At 42.5% G+C, this 16,713-nt stretch overlaps 1 protein-coding gene across 1 annotated transcript in view; it reads left to right on the forward strand.

Moving 5' to 3' along the window:
* FER1L6 (fer-1 like family member 6) overlaps window positions 1–16,713 on the forward strand; it is a 116,183-nt gene that overhangs the window by 70,221 nt on the left and 29,249 nt on the right. The window contains exons 22-30 of the mRNA XM_061171617.1: window positions 2,270–2,380; window positions 2,644–2,805; window positions 3,939–4,119; window positions 6,685–6,902; window positions 8,381–8,503; window positions 9,738–9,777; window positions 10,977–11,089; window positions 12,108–12,239; window positions 13,661–13,786. Coding sequence (XP_061027600.1) covers window positions 2,270–2,380; window positions 2,644–2,805; window positions 3,939–4,119; window positions 6,685–6,902; window positions 8,381–8,503; window positions 9,738–9,777; window positions 10,977–11,089; window positions 12,108–12,239; window positions 13,661–13,786 — 1,206 coding nt within the window. The remainder of the gene's footprint in view (window positions 1–2,269; window positions 2,381–2,643; window positions 2,806–3,938; window positions 4,120–6,684; window positions 6,903–8,380; window positions 8,504–9,737; window positions 9,778–10,976; window positions 11,090–12,107; window positions 12,240–13,660; window positions 13,787–16,713) is intronic.

The following is a 16,713-nucleotide window of genomic DNA, read 5'->3' on the forward strand; positions in this document are numbered from 1 at the left end:
AGGTGCACGAGCTCAGTAGTTGCGGCGTGCAGGCTTAGTTGCCCCGCGGCACGTGGGATCTTTCTTCCCTGACCAGGGATCGAACCAACGTCCCCTGCATTGTAAGGCAGATTCTTTGCCACTGGACCACCAGGGAAGTCCCAAATCTAGGCTTTGATAAAGGCAATTGTTTACAGCTTGTCTCCCTTAATCTGTAAATTTTTTGAAGGCAAAGGCCCCAAGACGAGCAAAACGTATGGTACTTGTAAAAGCACATCCAGAGGCACCATCCCATCCTGTGCCACCATCACAGCTGGTTTTGTGGCTTTACGTTTGGAGCCACAGGAGCAATTGGCTTTCTCAGGGAGGTGCTGTTTTGCAGCCTGGATCGCTCACCTCCTCACCGCCCCGCAGTGTTCACCTCACCTTTTCCCAGCTCCTTTATCTGGTTTGGTTCGTTCTGCAGCTTCATTATCTTGAGCCTACTTGGCATTCGCAGTGACTGCTGTCTTCTTTTTCTGGGCTTTCTTATAATTAACTGAACCACATCTGCCGTTGCCAGCTAGAATATGTCTGTGAAAAAGAAATGGTGATATGTTTGTGCTTTGCAGGTTTTGATGAGCAATTAGGCTTTTTCGAGCATAGAGAGCTAATGTGTGTCAGCCAATAAACATTTATCAAGAACTCACTGGTTTTGTAACATTACTTGAGAGTCTGAGAATAATGAAGTAAACAAAGGCTTCCTCTTGGCCAAGTCAGGCAAACTCCCCCAGCGAGGAAAACCTCCTGCTCCCAAGCAATGTGTAATAGAACATCTGGCTCCTGAGGGACTTGAAGGGTCAGCTGGCCCAATATCTGAAGCCCAGAGAGGGAAAGGGACTCATGCAGGGTCACACAGCAGAGCCTGGTTTCCGGGCTCAGTCCACTAGTTTCTGCACTAAGCCTCCAGAGAGGACACACTGTGTTCCAAGGACTGAAGATTAGGAGAATGGCCACAGTGGCTGGGACCAAATCAGGGTAGCTTCTTGAAAGACGTACGTGTTGAGCCAGGTCTTGAAGGTAATGTGGGGTGGCTCACAAATGAGAAAGGCCCTCTCCTTAGGAGACTTTCTAAGTCCTTTGTGTGAGATTTCAATAAAGCATAGCAATTGTCCTCTTGCGGTTTTGTTAACTCCAAATGCACAGGAAATAACACCTTTTCCTGGAGGTCTGCCTTCAAAAGACTTCATTTTCTGTTTCACTGATTATGACTAGTCTCTATGTGATTAAATCAATCTCTTGTAGTGCACAGTGGGGGGATAGTTAAGTCTCAGAGATTTGGAATCTGATCAGAGCCCCTTCTCTATTCTACGGCTGTAATTCCCCTGTCATTTTTTTTTTTTTTGACTGAATATGTATACTTTAATGACAGAAAAAAATTAGATTTCAGCCATTTGTAAAATACTTGCATTTATCCTACATACTCAGAACATTCAACCATTACTTTACCACTCATAATCTTTCAGTTATTATTTAATGTCTATAGGTTTACTTATTTCCTATTTCTATGATATCTGCAAACATTTAGATACCAGAGATATTTTTTAAATGTTTTTTCCTATATATTTACTGCTTATATTCTTTAATGAATAAATCATCTGCAAAGGTGTTACTAGAATTTTTTGCTTCCAGTAATGTCAGATAACATTCAAAACACTTCAAAGGTTTAAAATCCTACAGAGTATATTTTTCTGACCACTCTGTAAATCACGCAATACTTCTACAACAACACCATAAATTCAGAAATTAAGGAGACTACTTCTAAATTACCCACAGGGTAAAGAATAAGTATGAAGGATATTAGAAAATATTATGAACTGAAAACTTGCTTTTCCAAAATTTTAATATGAAGCTTTAAAATTAATTTATTGTTCTTTTTAAACTTTAGAAAAGTGTTTATGTAATTAATTTTCAAGAAAAAATGAAAAGAATGAAATACAATGAGGTTATGAGGATCTATCTGTCTTTTTTTCCTCTCCTCTGTACTGTGAGCTCGCTGAAAGCTTATGAAACTATTAATTTGTGACACATTGTGAGTGCTCACTAAATGTTGATTACCCTTGTGAACGAATGCATTTGTAAATTAAGAAATTATTCACTGTGATAAAATGTACCATCTTGATTTACATTTTAAGCTGGAAACATTCCTTTGGTTAAAACAGTGACAGTCTTTCCAATGAGGTCATTGTGTGGCAGCGTTCATTTTCCTTACCTCTCCCAATGTCTAACCAGCGCTTGATCTGTGTGGTAGGTCCCTGCGTCTGGGCTGCAAGGGCTCCCTCCCCTCGACCCACCCGATGTCACCCAGATCTACCCTGTTCCTGCCAGCATCCAGCCAGTGCTGAGTAAATACCAAGTGGAGGTATGGGGCCGGGAAGGACTGGGTTGTTCTTTGGGACTAAAGGGCACTGGTGCATTGCAATCATGCCTGCACTGTGTCAGGGGACTTGAGGGGTGGGAAGGATACATAGCTGATGGGACGGAGCCACAAGGAGCCGCCCCATCCTTTCCTGGAAGAACATCCTGCGGTTCTCAGGCTGGCACGGCTGACCTTCCCACACCTGAGCCACACCTGCTGGCTCCTCCCTGGGCCTTTGTGTGACAGCCCTGCCATCCTCTCCTCAGGTTCTCTTCTGGGGAGTCCGAGAAATGAAGAAGGTGCAGCTCCTCTCGGTGGATCGTCCCCAGGTCCTCATCGAGTGTGGGGGGCATGGAGTCAAGTCCTGTGTGATCCAGAGCTACCAGAACAACCCAAACTTCAGCGTCCAGGCAGATGCTTTCGAAGTGGTGCGGGTCTCTCCCCTCCCCTCCCCCACCCGCTCATTCCCTTCATCTCCATAGGTGCGGCCCACTCCTTCCTGAACCTGACTTGGGGAGATGTTTCAGAGTTTCAGGTGCCCCACTACTCACAAGAAAGAACAGTTTAATTCAGTAAAAAGCCAGAATTTCAGAATGGGATAAAACAGATTTTTGTTGTTGTTTTGTTTTTAAAGGTTCTGGGTGTAGATCATATAGTAAATCAAAGAAGGTTGACAGTGGTTCCCAAAGTGTGGCCCCCAGTTTATCAGCATCACCTGGGAACGTATTAGAAATGCAGATTCTCAGGCCCTGCCCCAGAACTACTGAACCAGAGACTGTTGGGACTGGGGGGTAGGGCCCAGACACCTCTGGTTTAACAAGCCCTGCAGGTGACTCTGATACACACTGGAGTTTGGGAACCACTGGCCTGGAAGATACTGTCACGGAACTTACTACAATGGTTAGAGTTTTAAAAAATTATTTGTACATAACGTGTCAAAAGCAATGTTTGACACCTGTGCTTTTGTTCATTTCAACACTTTTTTGTGCTCTGATTTGGAACCAACTGTGAAGTCAAAGTTTGCTTTGTCTAACCCAGTCAGCTCCAATGGACACAGATTCTGAATCAAGAAAGACTAGCATTAAAGAATGCGTACTGCGTTTGCAAACCTTCCACATCAGACTTTGTTGAGCCTCGGGGTCCACCAGGGTAAAGAAATGGATGGGGCGCTGGCCCCTCACGCTCAGCTCCATCTTAAATGGCTCAAATCTCATCTGCTTTGTATCTTGGGTCTGGATTAATGTTCATCTGAGATGAAAGTTCGGATAAATACAGTAATGACAAAGTAAGAGGATTGAAGACTACTGCCATAGAGAATTTGGGAGTATGTGATTTTTGCGATTTACACCTGGGGTGAATTGTTAGTGCCATCCCTCCTATGTTGGGTAATGACTCCCTGGCTTGAGAAGGCATTGCTCCAGACTCTGGCAAGCTGCAGGGGTGACCTGTAGGGAAAGACAGGCAGGGACAGAGGAAGGATGGGTGCCTGGCTTGCTTTGGTCCTACCCCCAGACAGGTCAGCCCAGGCAGTGCCCCACTTCACCCCGGCCTCTCCCTGCAGGAGCTGCCTGAGAACGAGCTTCTGCACCCACCCCTGAGCATCTGCGTGGTGGACTGGAGAGCCTTTGGGAGAAGCACCCTCGTGGGCACCTACACCATCAACTGCTTGAAACAGTTTTTGTATAAATCCAGGGAGCCCCTTGCCCTCACCTCACAGGCGGATGGAGCCCAAGTTGCGCAAGGTAGGAAACTCCTTCTAGATTCTCACGCTGTGGGCTACAAAACCGTGGTGCCTGCAGGATCTTTCTGAAGAATTTCCTGCGGTCCCCTCTACTTCTTAGCTGCCTCGTTCTGACTTTAAGCTTGACATAAGGGTCAACTCCTCTAAGAAGGCTTCTTTGAATGTGACTTAAGCTCCCTCCTGCCCCTATACCCTGACATTTTTCCTTGCCTGATGTTACTGTAATTTCTTCTGTTTTGGATTTCAGGTTGAGTTAATTACGCTTCTCACTTCATGCTGTACAATCATCACTCGTCTGTGCAAGGCTTCCGTCTCATTATATCCACTGCCCCCCATGCCTTATTCCCAGTCTCCTCCCCACTGTGGGCCCCGCCTCTGCTGATGCTTGTAAAATTTAAATCTATTTAATTGACATATTGGTATGTGATATGATACGATAATCTTCATTTGGTTTTCTGCTACTCAAAGCTATGTTTTAAGATCTATGCATGTTGCCATGGGTAATTTCCCTTGTCACCATGACCTGCTGCATCTACCCCACTTTGCTTTTGTTTGCCCCTCATATTGGACCACTGGGCTGCCACCAACTCCCCACTTCCACAAAAAATGTTGTGATGAACATGCTGTGTTTGTTTGCTGAGGGAGAATATGTGTGGGATTTTCTTTGGAATATACACCCAGGAGTGAGATTACTGGCTTGCAGGGAATGTGTATATGTAATTTCATTAAGTACTTCCCTTGGGTGCTCCAGAGAGCTGTACTGGTTTGCAACAGTCTACACCAGTCTACACCAGTCTACACCAGTCTATACCAGTCTACACCAGTCTGTATTCCCACCGTTACTGCTCTAAAGTCCCATTTCCCTCCTCCTCAACAGCACCTGCTATTATCCAACTTTCTGAGTTTTTGTTTCATTTTGTTTGGTGTTTGGTATTTGCCACTCAGATGGATATAAAGTAGTATCTAATTTTAATTTTAGCTTGGGTTTCTCTGAGTACTACTGAGTTTGCACATTTCTTCATATGCTTGTTGCCATCTTGATTTTCCCTACTGTGATTTGCCTGCTCATACACTTTGCCCATGTTTTATGTGTTTCCTTTAATTTTCTTTTTTGTATATTTTAGATGTTAATATCCTGTAGACTATTGATACTGGTCATATCTTCCCCTAATCTGATAACTGCTAATCTTGTCTATAGTCCTCATCTTTGAGCAGAAATTCTTAATTTTGATGTAATCATATCCATCCGAATGTTAAACTTTATGGTTTATTCTTTTAGACTTTTGTTTAAGAAACCCTCTCTCACCCCTTGGTCACAAAGATCTTATATTTTCATGTGTCAGTGTTATGTTTTTATATTTTACACTTAGATCTTTAATCAAAGTAAAGATCTTTAAAGGGTTTAAGGTAGGGATCCAGCTACATTTATCTCCATAGAGTACATCATTTTCTTTCCCCCAGAGTCTACTAACTTTCCCCATTGATTTGTCCTGTCATCTTTCTCATAAATCAAATTGGCAAACACCCCAAGTCCATTTCTAAGCTTTCTATTCTGTCCCACTGATCTCTCCATCTCTGTGCCCAGGACAGAGTAGGTGCCTATTAAGTGTTTGTTGGGTTGAATTTGCTATTGAAAAGTCAGCAGTAGCATGAAGGCCATGGCAGAAATGGAGGCTCCTGATTGGGCAGTGTTCCTAAGTACTGAGTTGTACAGCACAAATGGAGAAAAGAGGACCCGTGACATGGACCAGCTGTTCAGTGAAAAATCTCATAAAGTCCAGGGACATAGCCTTGCTCCCTATCATGCACATGGACTCAGGTGCCCAGAGTTCTGCCAATGTTTGGGGAGTTCACAGACCTCTGCAGCCTCCAAGGTTTCCCCTGGTTAACACACTGGGGGAAGGCAATCAACACAGAGGACCTGTGTCCTAAACCTTGATAAACACGATTCCTATGACCACAGTTATTTAAAATTACTCTGAGGGATCAATAATAAGTACAGTCATTTGTTGAGTACCTATTATGCCCCAGACACCTTACATCATGAGCTCTTTTATCTCCCAATGACATGGGTATTTTTACTCTCATTTTATAAATATGGAAAGTGAGGTTCGGAGATGTTAGGAACTTGTCATATTTGAATCCAGATCTGTCTGATTCCCAGTATGAGGTCCCTGAAATGATCACCCTGTATTGTAGCCCAGTTGCTGGACCCAAGTTACTTTCTTTTTTAAAAAAAAAAAAAGTTATTTATTTATTTATTTATTTTTGGTTGTGTTGGGTCTTCATTGCTGCGCGCAGGCTTCCCCTAGTTGCGGTGAGTGGGGGCTACTCTTCGTTGCGGTGAGCGGGCTTCTCACTGCGGTGGCTTCTCTTGTTGCAGAGCACGGGCTGTAGGCGCGTGGGCTTCAGTAGTTGTGGTGCACCGTTTTAGTTGCTCTGCAGCATGTGGGATCTTCCCGGACCAGAGCTCGAACCCGTGTCCCCTGCATTGGCAGGCAGATTCTTAACCACTGCACCACCAGGGAAGTCCTGACCCAATGTACTTTCATTTTGGCTATTTCAGATTCATTAATTTCCACCGAGCCTTCTGAGACCCCCAGCTCTGCTCAGGAGCTCCCAACAGATCAAATCTTTGTGGCTATTGGGTCGCCTCCCACAGTGGTACCCAACTTGGCCCAGGTTCCGGCAGCCAGCCTCGTTGATATCCCTGACTCATCCCCTATGCTGGAGACGGAACACAAACCTGCAGCCCAGGAGCCACCAAAAGATGGAAAAGCTAAGGTCGGAATGTCATCCCTCTTCATATTTACAAGGCACATTAGAGTTTGCTCAGGAGGTTTTAGATACTAATCCTCCCACCTACTAGCTGTGTGACCATGGCAAGCAACTTCACATTTCTGAGCATTAGTTTCTTCATCTGTAAAATGGGGACACTGATACCCATTTCACAGCATTGTCATAGAATCAGATAAGTCAGTGTATGTGAAATTAAAGTGCTAGTCAAATGTGACAGCAGTATTTAATGGAACAGAAACTCTTAATTCATTAACTTGGAAAAACAATGGTTTCCTCATCGAGGCTTATTCCACAAATATTTTGAACCTACTTTGTACAACATCACTTGGGACCAAAAAGATGCGTCTTCTGGTCTAAATAAAAGTGAGACTTATCCTCAGTTAGCTGAGATTCTGGGAGGGGAGATGGATAAGTACACAAGACCATAAAATGGGGGCATGAGTAATCTTTTAAGTCATAGTTTTAAGTGCAAAATACTGGTGTATCTAGCAACTGACTTAAAGAAGAAAGCAGGTTTAAGAAAGTCGTAAGAGATGACCTGCCCAGCAAATTGTAAAAGCTGAAATAAAAGGCACAGTAAGGTAGATGAATGGCTGTTTTCTCAGGCTCTTCCCATCTCATCCAGGCTCAGCGTGACTCTCTGACAGCCCACGGGGTTCTCTCCATCCCACCAGCGTTGTACCTGCCACGTTATGTTGCAAATTTCAGTTTGTTTGTTGCCACCATAAAACTGTGGGTTTCACTAGGTCAAAGATGATTTTTAAAAATATCTCTGTATCCCCTGCACTTGATAGAGTGGCTGGCACATCGTAGATACCCGAGAGATGTCTGAGAGCAAATGGATGATAAGTACACGATGAATTTGGCATGACACAACTTTCTCCCCAAATGCTTCCCTTCTGCCACGTATGCATCACACTGCTTCTCCTATCCCCCCATCACTTATGTTGTAGGTGTCATTTATTTGCACCTGTTCAAATCAGAAGTGATGCTAAAGGGGGATTGTCTACCTTATGTCACTTAATCCTCATGACAGTGAAGTGAGCAGGTATTATTGTTCCTAGTTGAGGAAACTGAGAATCATAAAGTTTCTATTTTTGTTTATATTATGTTTAGAAGCTAATTCCCTTTCTACTATATCACATTGTATCATGTAGCCTGCTTGTCTCTTCCACTGAATTCGAAGCTTCCCAAAAGTAGGGATGATGTCTACCCCTTACATCCCCAATGTCAACCACAAAGTCTCATATCTGCTTGATAAATGTCAAATAAACTCATTAATGGATGACAGATTATTAAACTTTTATTTATTTAAGAGGGACAGAGAGCTGCAATCACAAAACCTGCTGACACCTCCATCCACTTCCCCGAGGGTACCTACATGTCCTCTTCCTTAGTAAACCACTTAGCCACCAGCATGCAGATCCTTGACACTTAACAATCCATCCTTCATCCCTTGCCAGGATGCCAGGAAACCTTCTCAGAGGTCTACTAAAAGGAGAAAGAGGACCATAGCAGACGAATCTGCTGAAAACGTCATTGACTGGTGGTCGAAATATTATGCCTCCCTGAAGAAAGCACAGAAGGTAGATTCTCTCCTGGCTGTGACAGTCAAGGGCTTCGATAAGAACACAGCACCATTTACCACCCTCCCCCACCCCAAATCCTGCATTGTCCCCTCTTTTAAATTCCGCTATAGGTAGGCCCTAATTGGGTGTGGTTCTGTTAACTGCTGAAGGGTACAAAGCCTGAAAGGACCAAGGGTCCAGAACTGCCAAATCCTTACTGTCTGGCTGGAGCTGGCCCTAGGACACAGGCTCTGCTGTAAATGATGGCAGGATGTGCAGTCTATCATGGCATCCAGGGAATCTGCCCACCTCAGGGAGGTCTAGCCAAGAGAAATGGGGCTCTGGACAGGTGGGCATCAGCGAAGGGGGCTTCAGGTTCACCTGGAGATTTCAGGTCAAAGGGCTTCAGGTCTCCAGCAGATTTCTAAGTTCATATGGGAAATTATCAAAGTAAAGGCAGAGGTCTTGGCCTTAGCAAATGGGAATAATCAGCAGGGCTTCATGCACATGGAATAAGAAAGGGATTGAGTTATAAAGCCAGAGAACCAGTGGGGAGTGGGTTTGGAGACTTAGGCAAAAGCTCAGTGGCTGAATCTGGTAAGACTTCTCATCCTTGAGTAAAAATGGAAAGGAAAGTTATTCAGATGTTATCATCATATTTTATTGAATAGGAACTCTTCTGATTCTTTATTTGGAAAGACCATAATTTCTTCATCTAGGACTATCCATGAATATTGACATACATTTAAATAAACAAACTAAATGTTTATCCCTGCTTCCAAACACCCTCATTTTACTACAATGGACACTACCACTTCTGGTGAGTGTTCAGCCCTTTCCCCTTTCTCTGCTAACCTCCCCAGTCCCAGGACAAACCCAACAACCCAACATGCCAGCCCATAAAACTCATAGTTGCAGATTGAGGTGATGCTCCAGGGATGTGGAAGAACGGTGGGGAGAGGGGTTGCTTTCCCAGCGGCTGAGAGGAGGCTGCACATAGAGGACGAGGACGTCTACAGTTTGATGGCACTGGCTTTGGAGGTGTGGGCACCTCTTCTCTAGGGCAGGGCATCTCCCTGCACTTAAGTCCTAGGTCTTTACAGTGAGGCTTCATCTGGGGGCTATTGAGGACTGTTTGCATATTCTTTTAAAATGCAGAGGGCTGAGATAATTGAATTAGAACTGTTAGCAGTCAGGGTAAATAAATGAGACAAGACAGTGTCCATCATCTCGTCTCCCTCTTTTCTCAAAGGAAAAGGAGAGCAATTCCAAGGAGCAAAAAGGCAACACAGGTAAGTGGCTGTTCTGGGGACATTGGAACATGCATTAAGGCCATATGAGTGAGAAAATGATAAAATGGGAGCCATGGGAGCAACACTGGAGCCCAAAGCCCTCATTTCCCTAGTGAGGAAATAATCCCAGGAAGATGACAACACTTTAAAGAGGCCACGTAGCTGATTTGAGCTGGATGGAGACCAGATCCCAGGTCTCCTGAGTTCAGTTGAGTGCTGAAATCGACCCTTTGGCTCAAGTCCCTACGTTGACAGTCTTAATACAGAAACAGCAGAGTAAAAATAGGAGCAAGCTGGGATGGCAGGCCAAAACCAGCATGATAAACTTTAATACAGGTGACCTGGATTTAGCTTCCAAAACTCAGTTGACAAGGTTTGGGTAGATCTGGTTTGGCAGAAGCTCGAATGAAGAGCCCTGGGATCTGAAATGACCACAAACTTGATGTAAGCCAATGGTAAATCTTGGCCTAAAAACAACAGTAACACCAAGTGCTGTTTCAGGTGGCACAAAAAGTAAGAAAACCAGAGCCAAGCTCAGTTCCTCAGGCCACTCCTATTAGCATATTTAATTCTAAGACCAAACCCATGACATAAGCAATAGTATCTTGATTTGCAGATAGTAAAACAGAAGTACAAAGAGGTTGAGTAACTTGCCCAGGTTTATACAGCTAGAAAATAGTGGAGCTTGGTTGATTTTTCTCCAACATCTGCTCCTAAAAAATTACTGAATAATCTAAGTACATTTGTGACCTTGTGTTAGATCCTTAGCATATTTGAGCCTGAGGTTGTTGAACTAGATGATTCTCAAGTTCCTAAACAGATCTGAGAGGGAATGTATCTAAAGCTTTGGTGTCACTCCATCCTGGGTCTGTTCTTTGCTAGCTGGGTGACTGGGCAAATTACTTACCCTCTCCGTGCCTAGGTTAATGAATTCTTGCATATGGCGGGGAAGGCCAACACATCGCCAGCCCCAGGGCATCCACTGACATTGCACTGCTACATAAGTGGTATCTCCTCTGCTCCTTCAGTGCACAGTCTGCAGGGCTATGTGCAGAAATCCTACAGTGAAATGTTACTATTTCTTTCTTAAAAGAAGGGTCATGACACATGCCAGAGCAAAGGGAAAGAGGGAGCTTGACTTTGTTTCTTCTCATCTCAACAGCATAAGAAGTCTAATCATTTTCACTAAATATCCACAGAGGCAAAACCAGACGAGGTAGTGGTAAATATAGATGGCCCGAAGAAGAAGAAAGACAAAATACTCAAGAAGAAACTCAAAGAAAAAGAAAGCCCCAAACTGGCTGTCTTGCAGGTGTGTGGACATCTTGGCTATGGTTAGGGTGGGAAACTCAGAAGGTGGGCGTTCTTTTAGTGCTTCAGTCAACTCCAGAATACCTTTATCTGAATAACTTACTTTGTCTTTGTTATAATCATTGATGCAGAGTAACAAACTAAGAAGCATGCAAGCCAAGACGGTGGAACTTACTATTTTTCCATTTTCTACATCCTCCTATTGAGAAGGGGCATAACTTAACTTGGTTAGCCTGGATGCAACAATGTAATTTACAGTGTGTGAGTTCCCCTGGGTTCACCTCTTGGGGCTTGACATCATCATGCAGATATGTACAGACTCGAAATAGCAGGAGTTTTAACTCTTACAAAAGTCAGCTTCGTCAGACCAGTCCTAACATTAGCCAGAGGCTATTAGCCAGAGGCATATTGATGGATATGAAAATTGGCATTATGAAAATTATGTACCTAGATAATGAATTTAGATAAGTAATTTTGATGGGAAATTTGAATAAGTGATTTAATTATATTACTCAATCAAAAACTCAATTCAATTTTCCATTTCTAAAATATGTATGTAATTTTCTGCTTGGAAAATTCATGTCTACATGCATTATAATAAAAACAAATATTCCATCATTTTATATGTGTTAAGAATGAAATGTTCAATGAATATTTTTTAATTTGAATGTCCTCAAAATATTGTAGTCTGTATCCAACAATCAATGACATCAATTATCTATAAAAAGCTTTGTCACATTTATACTTATATATTATATTTAAAATATTGTTGGTTTAGCTATACTTCTTGGAATTTCAAAGTTTATCAAAAACGTTTTATAAATTTCAGAGTGGTACTTAGTTCTAGGAATGCCAAGTCAATCATATTCCTTATTTTGCTGAAGATAATTTAACAGCATCTCTTAGATTTTTCCAAGGGGCATATACGAAGGCTGGTTTTGGAGAATCTTGGCAGTTTTCATTAAATCAATCCCGGGCTTTCCTTCCTCTGAGCACACTCTTCTCCCTTTTTCCTAAAGATATACGATGGGGATCTGGAGAGTGAATTCAACAATTTTGAAGACTGGGTGAAAACCTTTGAGCTGCTCAGAGGCAAGTCTACGGAAGATGACCATGGCCTTGACAGAGACCGAGTCATAGGAAAGTTTAAGGCAGGTTCCAAGGTTAACCCTTTTATCTGGCTCTCCTGTCCATAAACGTCGGATATGACTCAATTCTGTTGGACTGTGGTATGCGACGTCTGTAAGGAAAATCCTTAATCTCTATGCAGGCCCCTCCCTCTCTAGAACCCCACAAGACCTATAGCCCCAGTCTTTCAAGGTATTTGATTTGTGGCCAGTAAAATGGATTGGAGCTCAGTCTGTGGAATATGAGGAGCCAGAGTCATTGCCTAAAGGGATCACTTGGTTTTACTCTGCTTTTCCCACCCCCTGACCTACCAAACATATGATTTACGCAAGCCTATCAGTTGAATGATTAAATTAATCAAACAACACAAACCCTTCATCTGGCAGACTTACGGTGTCAGCACCACAAAGCAGTAGCTGACACTTACTCTGAACCTACTGCATGCCTGGGCCCTTTATATGAAGGTGATGTGTTGGAAATCGCATGGGCATTGCAGCTTGCCAGTCTGGGTTTAAATCCTCATTTAGGATTTAAATCCTAACTAGCTTGTGATCTTGAGCAGTACTTGACCTCCCTGAGCCTCGGTTGCAGCATCTGAAAATGGAAATACTGAAGCCAAGATTGAATGAGATAACGGGAGAAAACACTGGCTCAGCACCCTGCATGTAAAAGGCACTCAGGATTCCATCTGATGCCCCTATTCGTTTCTCACGTAACAGCCCCGTGAGGTGGGTGGTACTGTACCAACACTGATTCACTGATGTACCATGAAGAAGCACAGATGCAGGAGGGTTATGTGAATGGCCTGAGGACATCCAGGGGACAAGAGTGGCACCACCCCAGGTCCTGTTGGGTCCCAGGCTGTGCTCCTTTTCCCAGCGCTATGCCCTAGACATTTTGTTGTAGTTTTTTTTAATTTTAAAAAACCCTCTTTGTTTTGAATAGTTAAGATTCACAGAAAGTTGCAAAGATGGTAGACAGAGGTCTAGTGGACCCTTCACCCAGTTTCCTCCATTGTTTACATCTTATGTAAATATCAAAACCAGGATATCCACATTGATAGAGTGTGTATATAGTTTTATGTAATTTTTATCACATATGTAGCTTTGCATAACCACTACCACAAACAAGATACAGAGCTATTCCATCACCACAAAGATTTCCATCATGCTACCCCTTTATAATTATGCCCTGCTTGTGACCATCTCTATCCTCTGGCAATCACTGACTTATGCTCTACCTTTATAATTTTGTAATTGCAAGAAAGTTATATAAATGGAATCCTCCAGTATGAGACTTTTGAGATTGGCTCTTTTCACTTACATAACGTCCTTGAGATCCATCCAAGTTGTTGCGTGTATCAATAATTTATTCCTCTACATGGTTGGTTTTCAGCGGGGCATATGACTGTCTTGTTTCAATGGGTAGTGCTTTGTGGTTCCAGGGCTCCTTCTGCATCTACAAAAGCCCCGAGGATTCCAGCATCAAGGACAGCAAGCAGCTGAGAATCCAGCAAGGGATTCCATCCAACCACCCCATCAAAGTCCTGATCAGGGTGTACATTGTTGCGGTGAGGCATCCTTGTTTACTTTGAGGGGTTGTCTTAATCTCCTAGAGCTGCCATAACAAAATACCGTAGACTGGGTGACATAAACAACAGATACTCATTTTCTCCAGTTCTGGAGGCTGAAAGTCCATGATCAAGGTACCATCAGAGTTGGTTTCTGGTGAGACCTTTTTTCTTGGCTTATAGATGGCCACCTTCTTGCTGTGTCCTCAAATGGCCTTTCCTGTGTGTGTGTGTGTGTGTGTGTGTGTGTGTGAGAGAGAGAGAGAGAGAGAGAGAGAGAGAAGAGGAGATCTGTTGTCTCTTTCTCTTCTTGTAAGGCCACCAGTTCTATCGGATTAGGACACCACCCTTATGACCTCATTTAACCTTAATTAGCTCCCTAAAGGCCCTGTCTCCAAATACAGTCACATTAGGGGTTAGGGCTTTGACATAGGAATTTTGAGAAAACACAATTCAGTCCATAACAGAGGGTATGAAGTTTGGTTGGTAACATGGACCTTTGCTGGCTTTTCACTGAGCGAAAATATTTCCCAGGCTGAGAGGACTGCTCTGTGTAGCTTTATTTGCTCTCTGTGGTTGCCTGCCAGCTGGGCAGGAAACCAAGTAGCACTGAAGCAGGAAGCTCACAGGCAAGACAGAGGGAAGAACCAGGGCAGAGCAGGGCAGCTGCCACTGTGCAATCCTCCCGCACCTCCGGGGCTATGCCTCTGTTCTGCTGCAGTCAGAAATTTCATTTCCAGTGTATTTCCAAGAAAAATATTATCTGCCCTAGGCTTCCTCCTTTCTGATAATGAGAGCACTAAACTCTAATTGTGAAACTTTTGGCCTGATTGCCAGGAAGCTTGGGGCCAAATTTGGTGCTCAATCAAAGCAACTGTGTGCTAGACGTTTATGGTTCATGTATTTGTTTTCATCTCCTGACCTTGGAGTTGATTTTCATAACCTTACTTGATTGTAGTCATCTTATTTTATATTAACTCTTTGCTTAAATTGCCTAAAATCTTTTTTAGAAACCGAAATGAAACATAAAACAAAGATGAATTATTCTTTAATGCCAGGGGACAACTAAACATCCCCTTTCCATCATGCAGTTCTCATGTTTCCTTTGTTATTAGCAGCAAGGTCATCATGGCCACGACCACCATGTGCCAGGCATGTTCTAATCACTAAGGATATCGTGACGGAAAAAAACACAGTGCCTGCCCTCGAGGAAGTCACAGTCTAGTTGGAAAGATGAGAAGTAACTTGTAAAGTTATCCAATAAAGGATAAAGGATCCAATAAAGGATACTACACGTATCCAATAAAGGATACGTGTAGTATCCTTTATTCATTCATTCAACAAATATTGGGAAGACCCTGTCCTAAGTCCTGGAGTTAATGTAATGAACAAGACAGACAGTACAATAACTTGTAAAGCGTTATTGGCAATGCCAATAGTCTATATTAAACACCCACCCACAGGATAGTTTAGACTAATCTTTTCAAAATTTTGTTCAGGAAATCACTCATGTCTTGGGAGAGATAATTAATATGGATTCCTCTGGAAATAGACCATGTATTCAAATAAATTCTAGAAATAGTGCATATAGTAATTCATTTCCCTTCTCCAACACCTGAGATTCACAAAGCTCATTAGCATATTCAAGGCTCTGAGAATTCCAGAAGCAAAGAAACCTATTTAACTCTTGAATCTTTAACAGCATTTTCAAAACTTACTGCCCACACCTACTTTTCCTCCCTACAGGAAACGCTGCGGAACTCAGGTTCTACGGGACATATTTTGGGGAACCCAGAAATAAGAGTCTGAATAGTAGGAAGGAGAGGGAGAAATTTTTTGGACTACAAAGATTGGAGAAGGATTATGATTATTTATTCATTTAGCAAATATCTACAGCACACTTTTATATGTATATATATGTATATGTGTATGTATATATCTATATCTATATGTAGATATAGGTATAGATATAGATATTTATATTCAGGTACCCTCTAGACAAAGACCAAGAATGCAGATCAGGTTCCTGCTCAGGAAACAGTGTGGAGGAAGGAGAACTGGGGCTGGAACTTGAGGACCGGCAGGTCTTGAACAAATGAAGAGTCAGAGGGTGGCAGCCCTGGGTTGTAGGGAGTAGGATAAATTATGGACAATGTTTTTCGTCGACATTTCTAGTAATGGTGATTATGTGTGGTTTGCTCTCTTACACTAAGATTTAATTAACTAAATAATAAGTTAATTTAAAAATCTCTTAATTTAATAAAACACCAAAGAAGTAGAAAGTAATACTACTTAAATTTGCATGGAGAAAGAAATCAAATCCCCCCACCTCTGCAATTCCATCCCCAGAAACTTACCCTTCTTATGTATATATACTCGTCTTATGCAAACACATCTCTATCTATTTACACCTGTCTACAACTACATCCAGGTATTTATTTAACGGAGTCCAGCTTCACGTATTACATGTTGATCTTCTATTTTCTTTCTTTACTTAGTAATGTACCTTGGACATTTTTCTAGATCAGTACATATAGGTCTTTCTCATTCCTATTAGTAGCCACCTAGTGTTTTCTTGAATTAATGTAGTATCCTTTATCCATTCATTCAACAAATATTGGGAAGACCCTGTCCTAAGTCCTGGAGTTAATGTAATGAACAAGACAGACAGTACCCTTGCTCTCATGGAGATTATAACTAATTGGGGGTGGTGTGGGCATTAGGAGGGTATGAAAATAAACAACAGACAGATAAATAAGCAAGATGAATGTCAGAGATAACTGCTAAATAAAGAATTAAAATTGGGGGATGTAATCAACTATACTTCAGTAAAAAAAAAATTGGGCAATGTGGCGACGAGAGTAAATGGGGAAGGGACAATTTTGGATGGAAACCAGGATCTTGACCACTAGACCATGGGGCCAGCA

Source organism: Eubalaena glacialis, chromosome 17 (genome assembly GCF_028564815.1).
Source record: "Eubalaena glacialis isolate mEubGla1 chromosome 17, mEubGla1.1.hap2.+ XY, whole genome shotgun sequence".
Classification (NCBI taxonomy): domain Eukaryota; kingdom Metazoa; phylum Chordata; class Mammalia; order Artiodactyla; family Balaenidae; genus Eubalaena; species Eubalaena glacialis.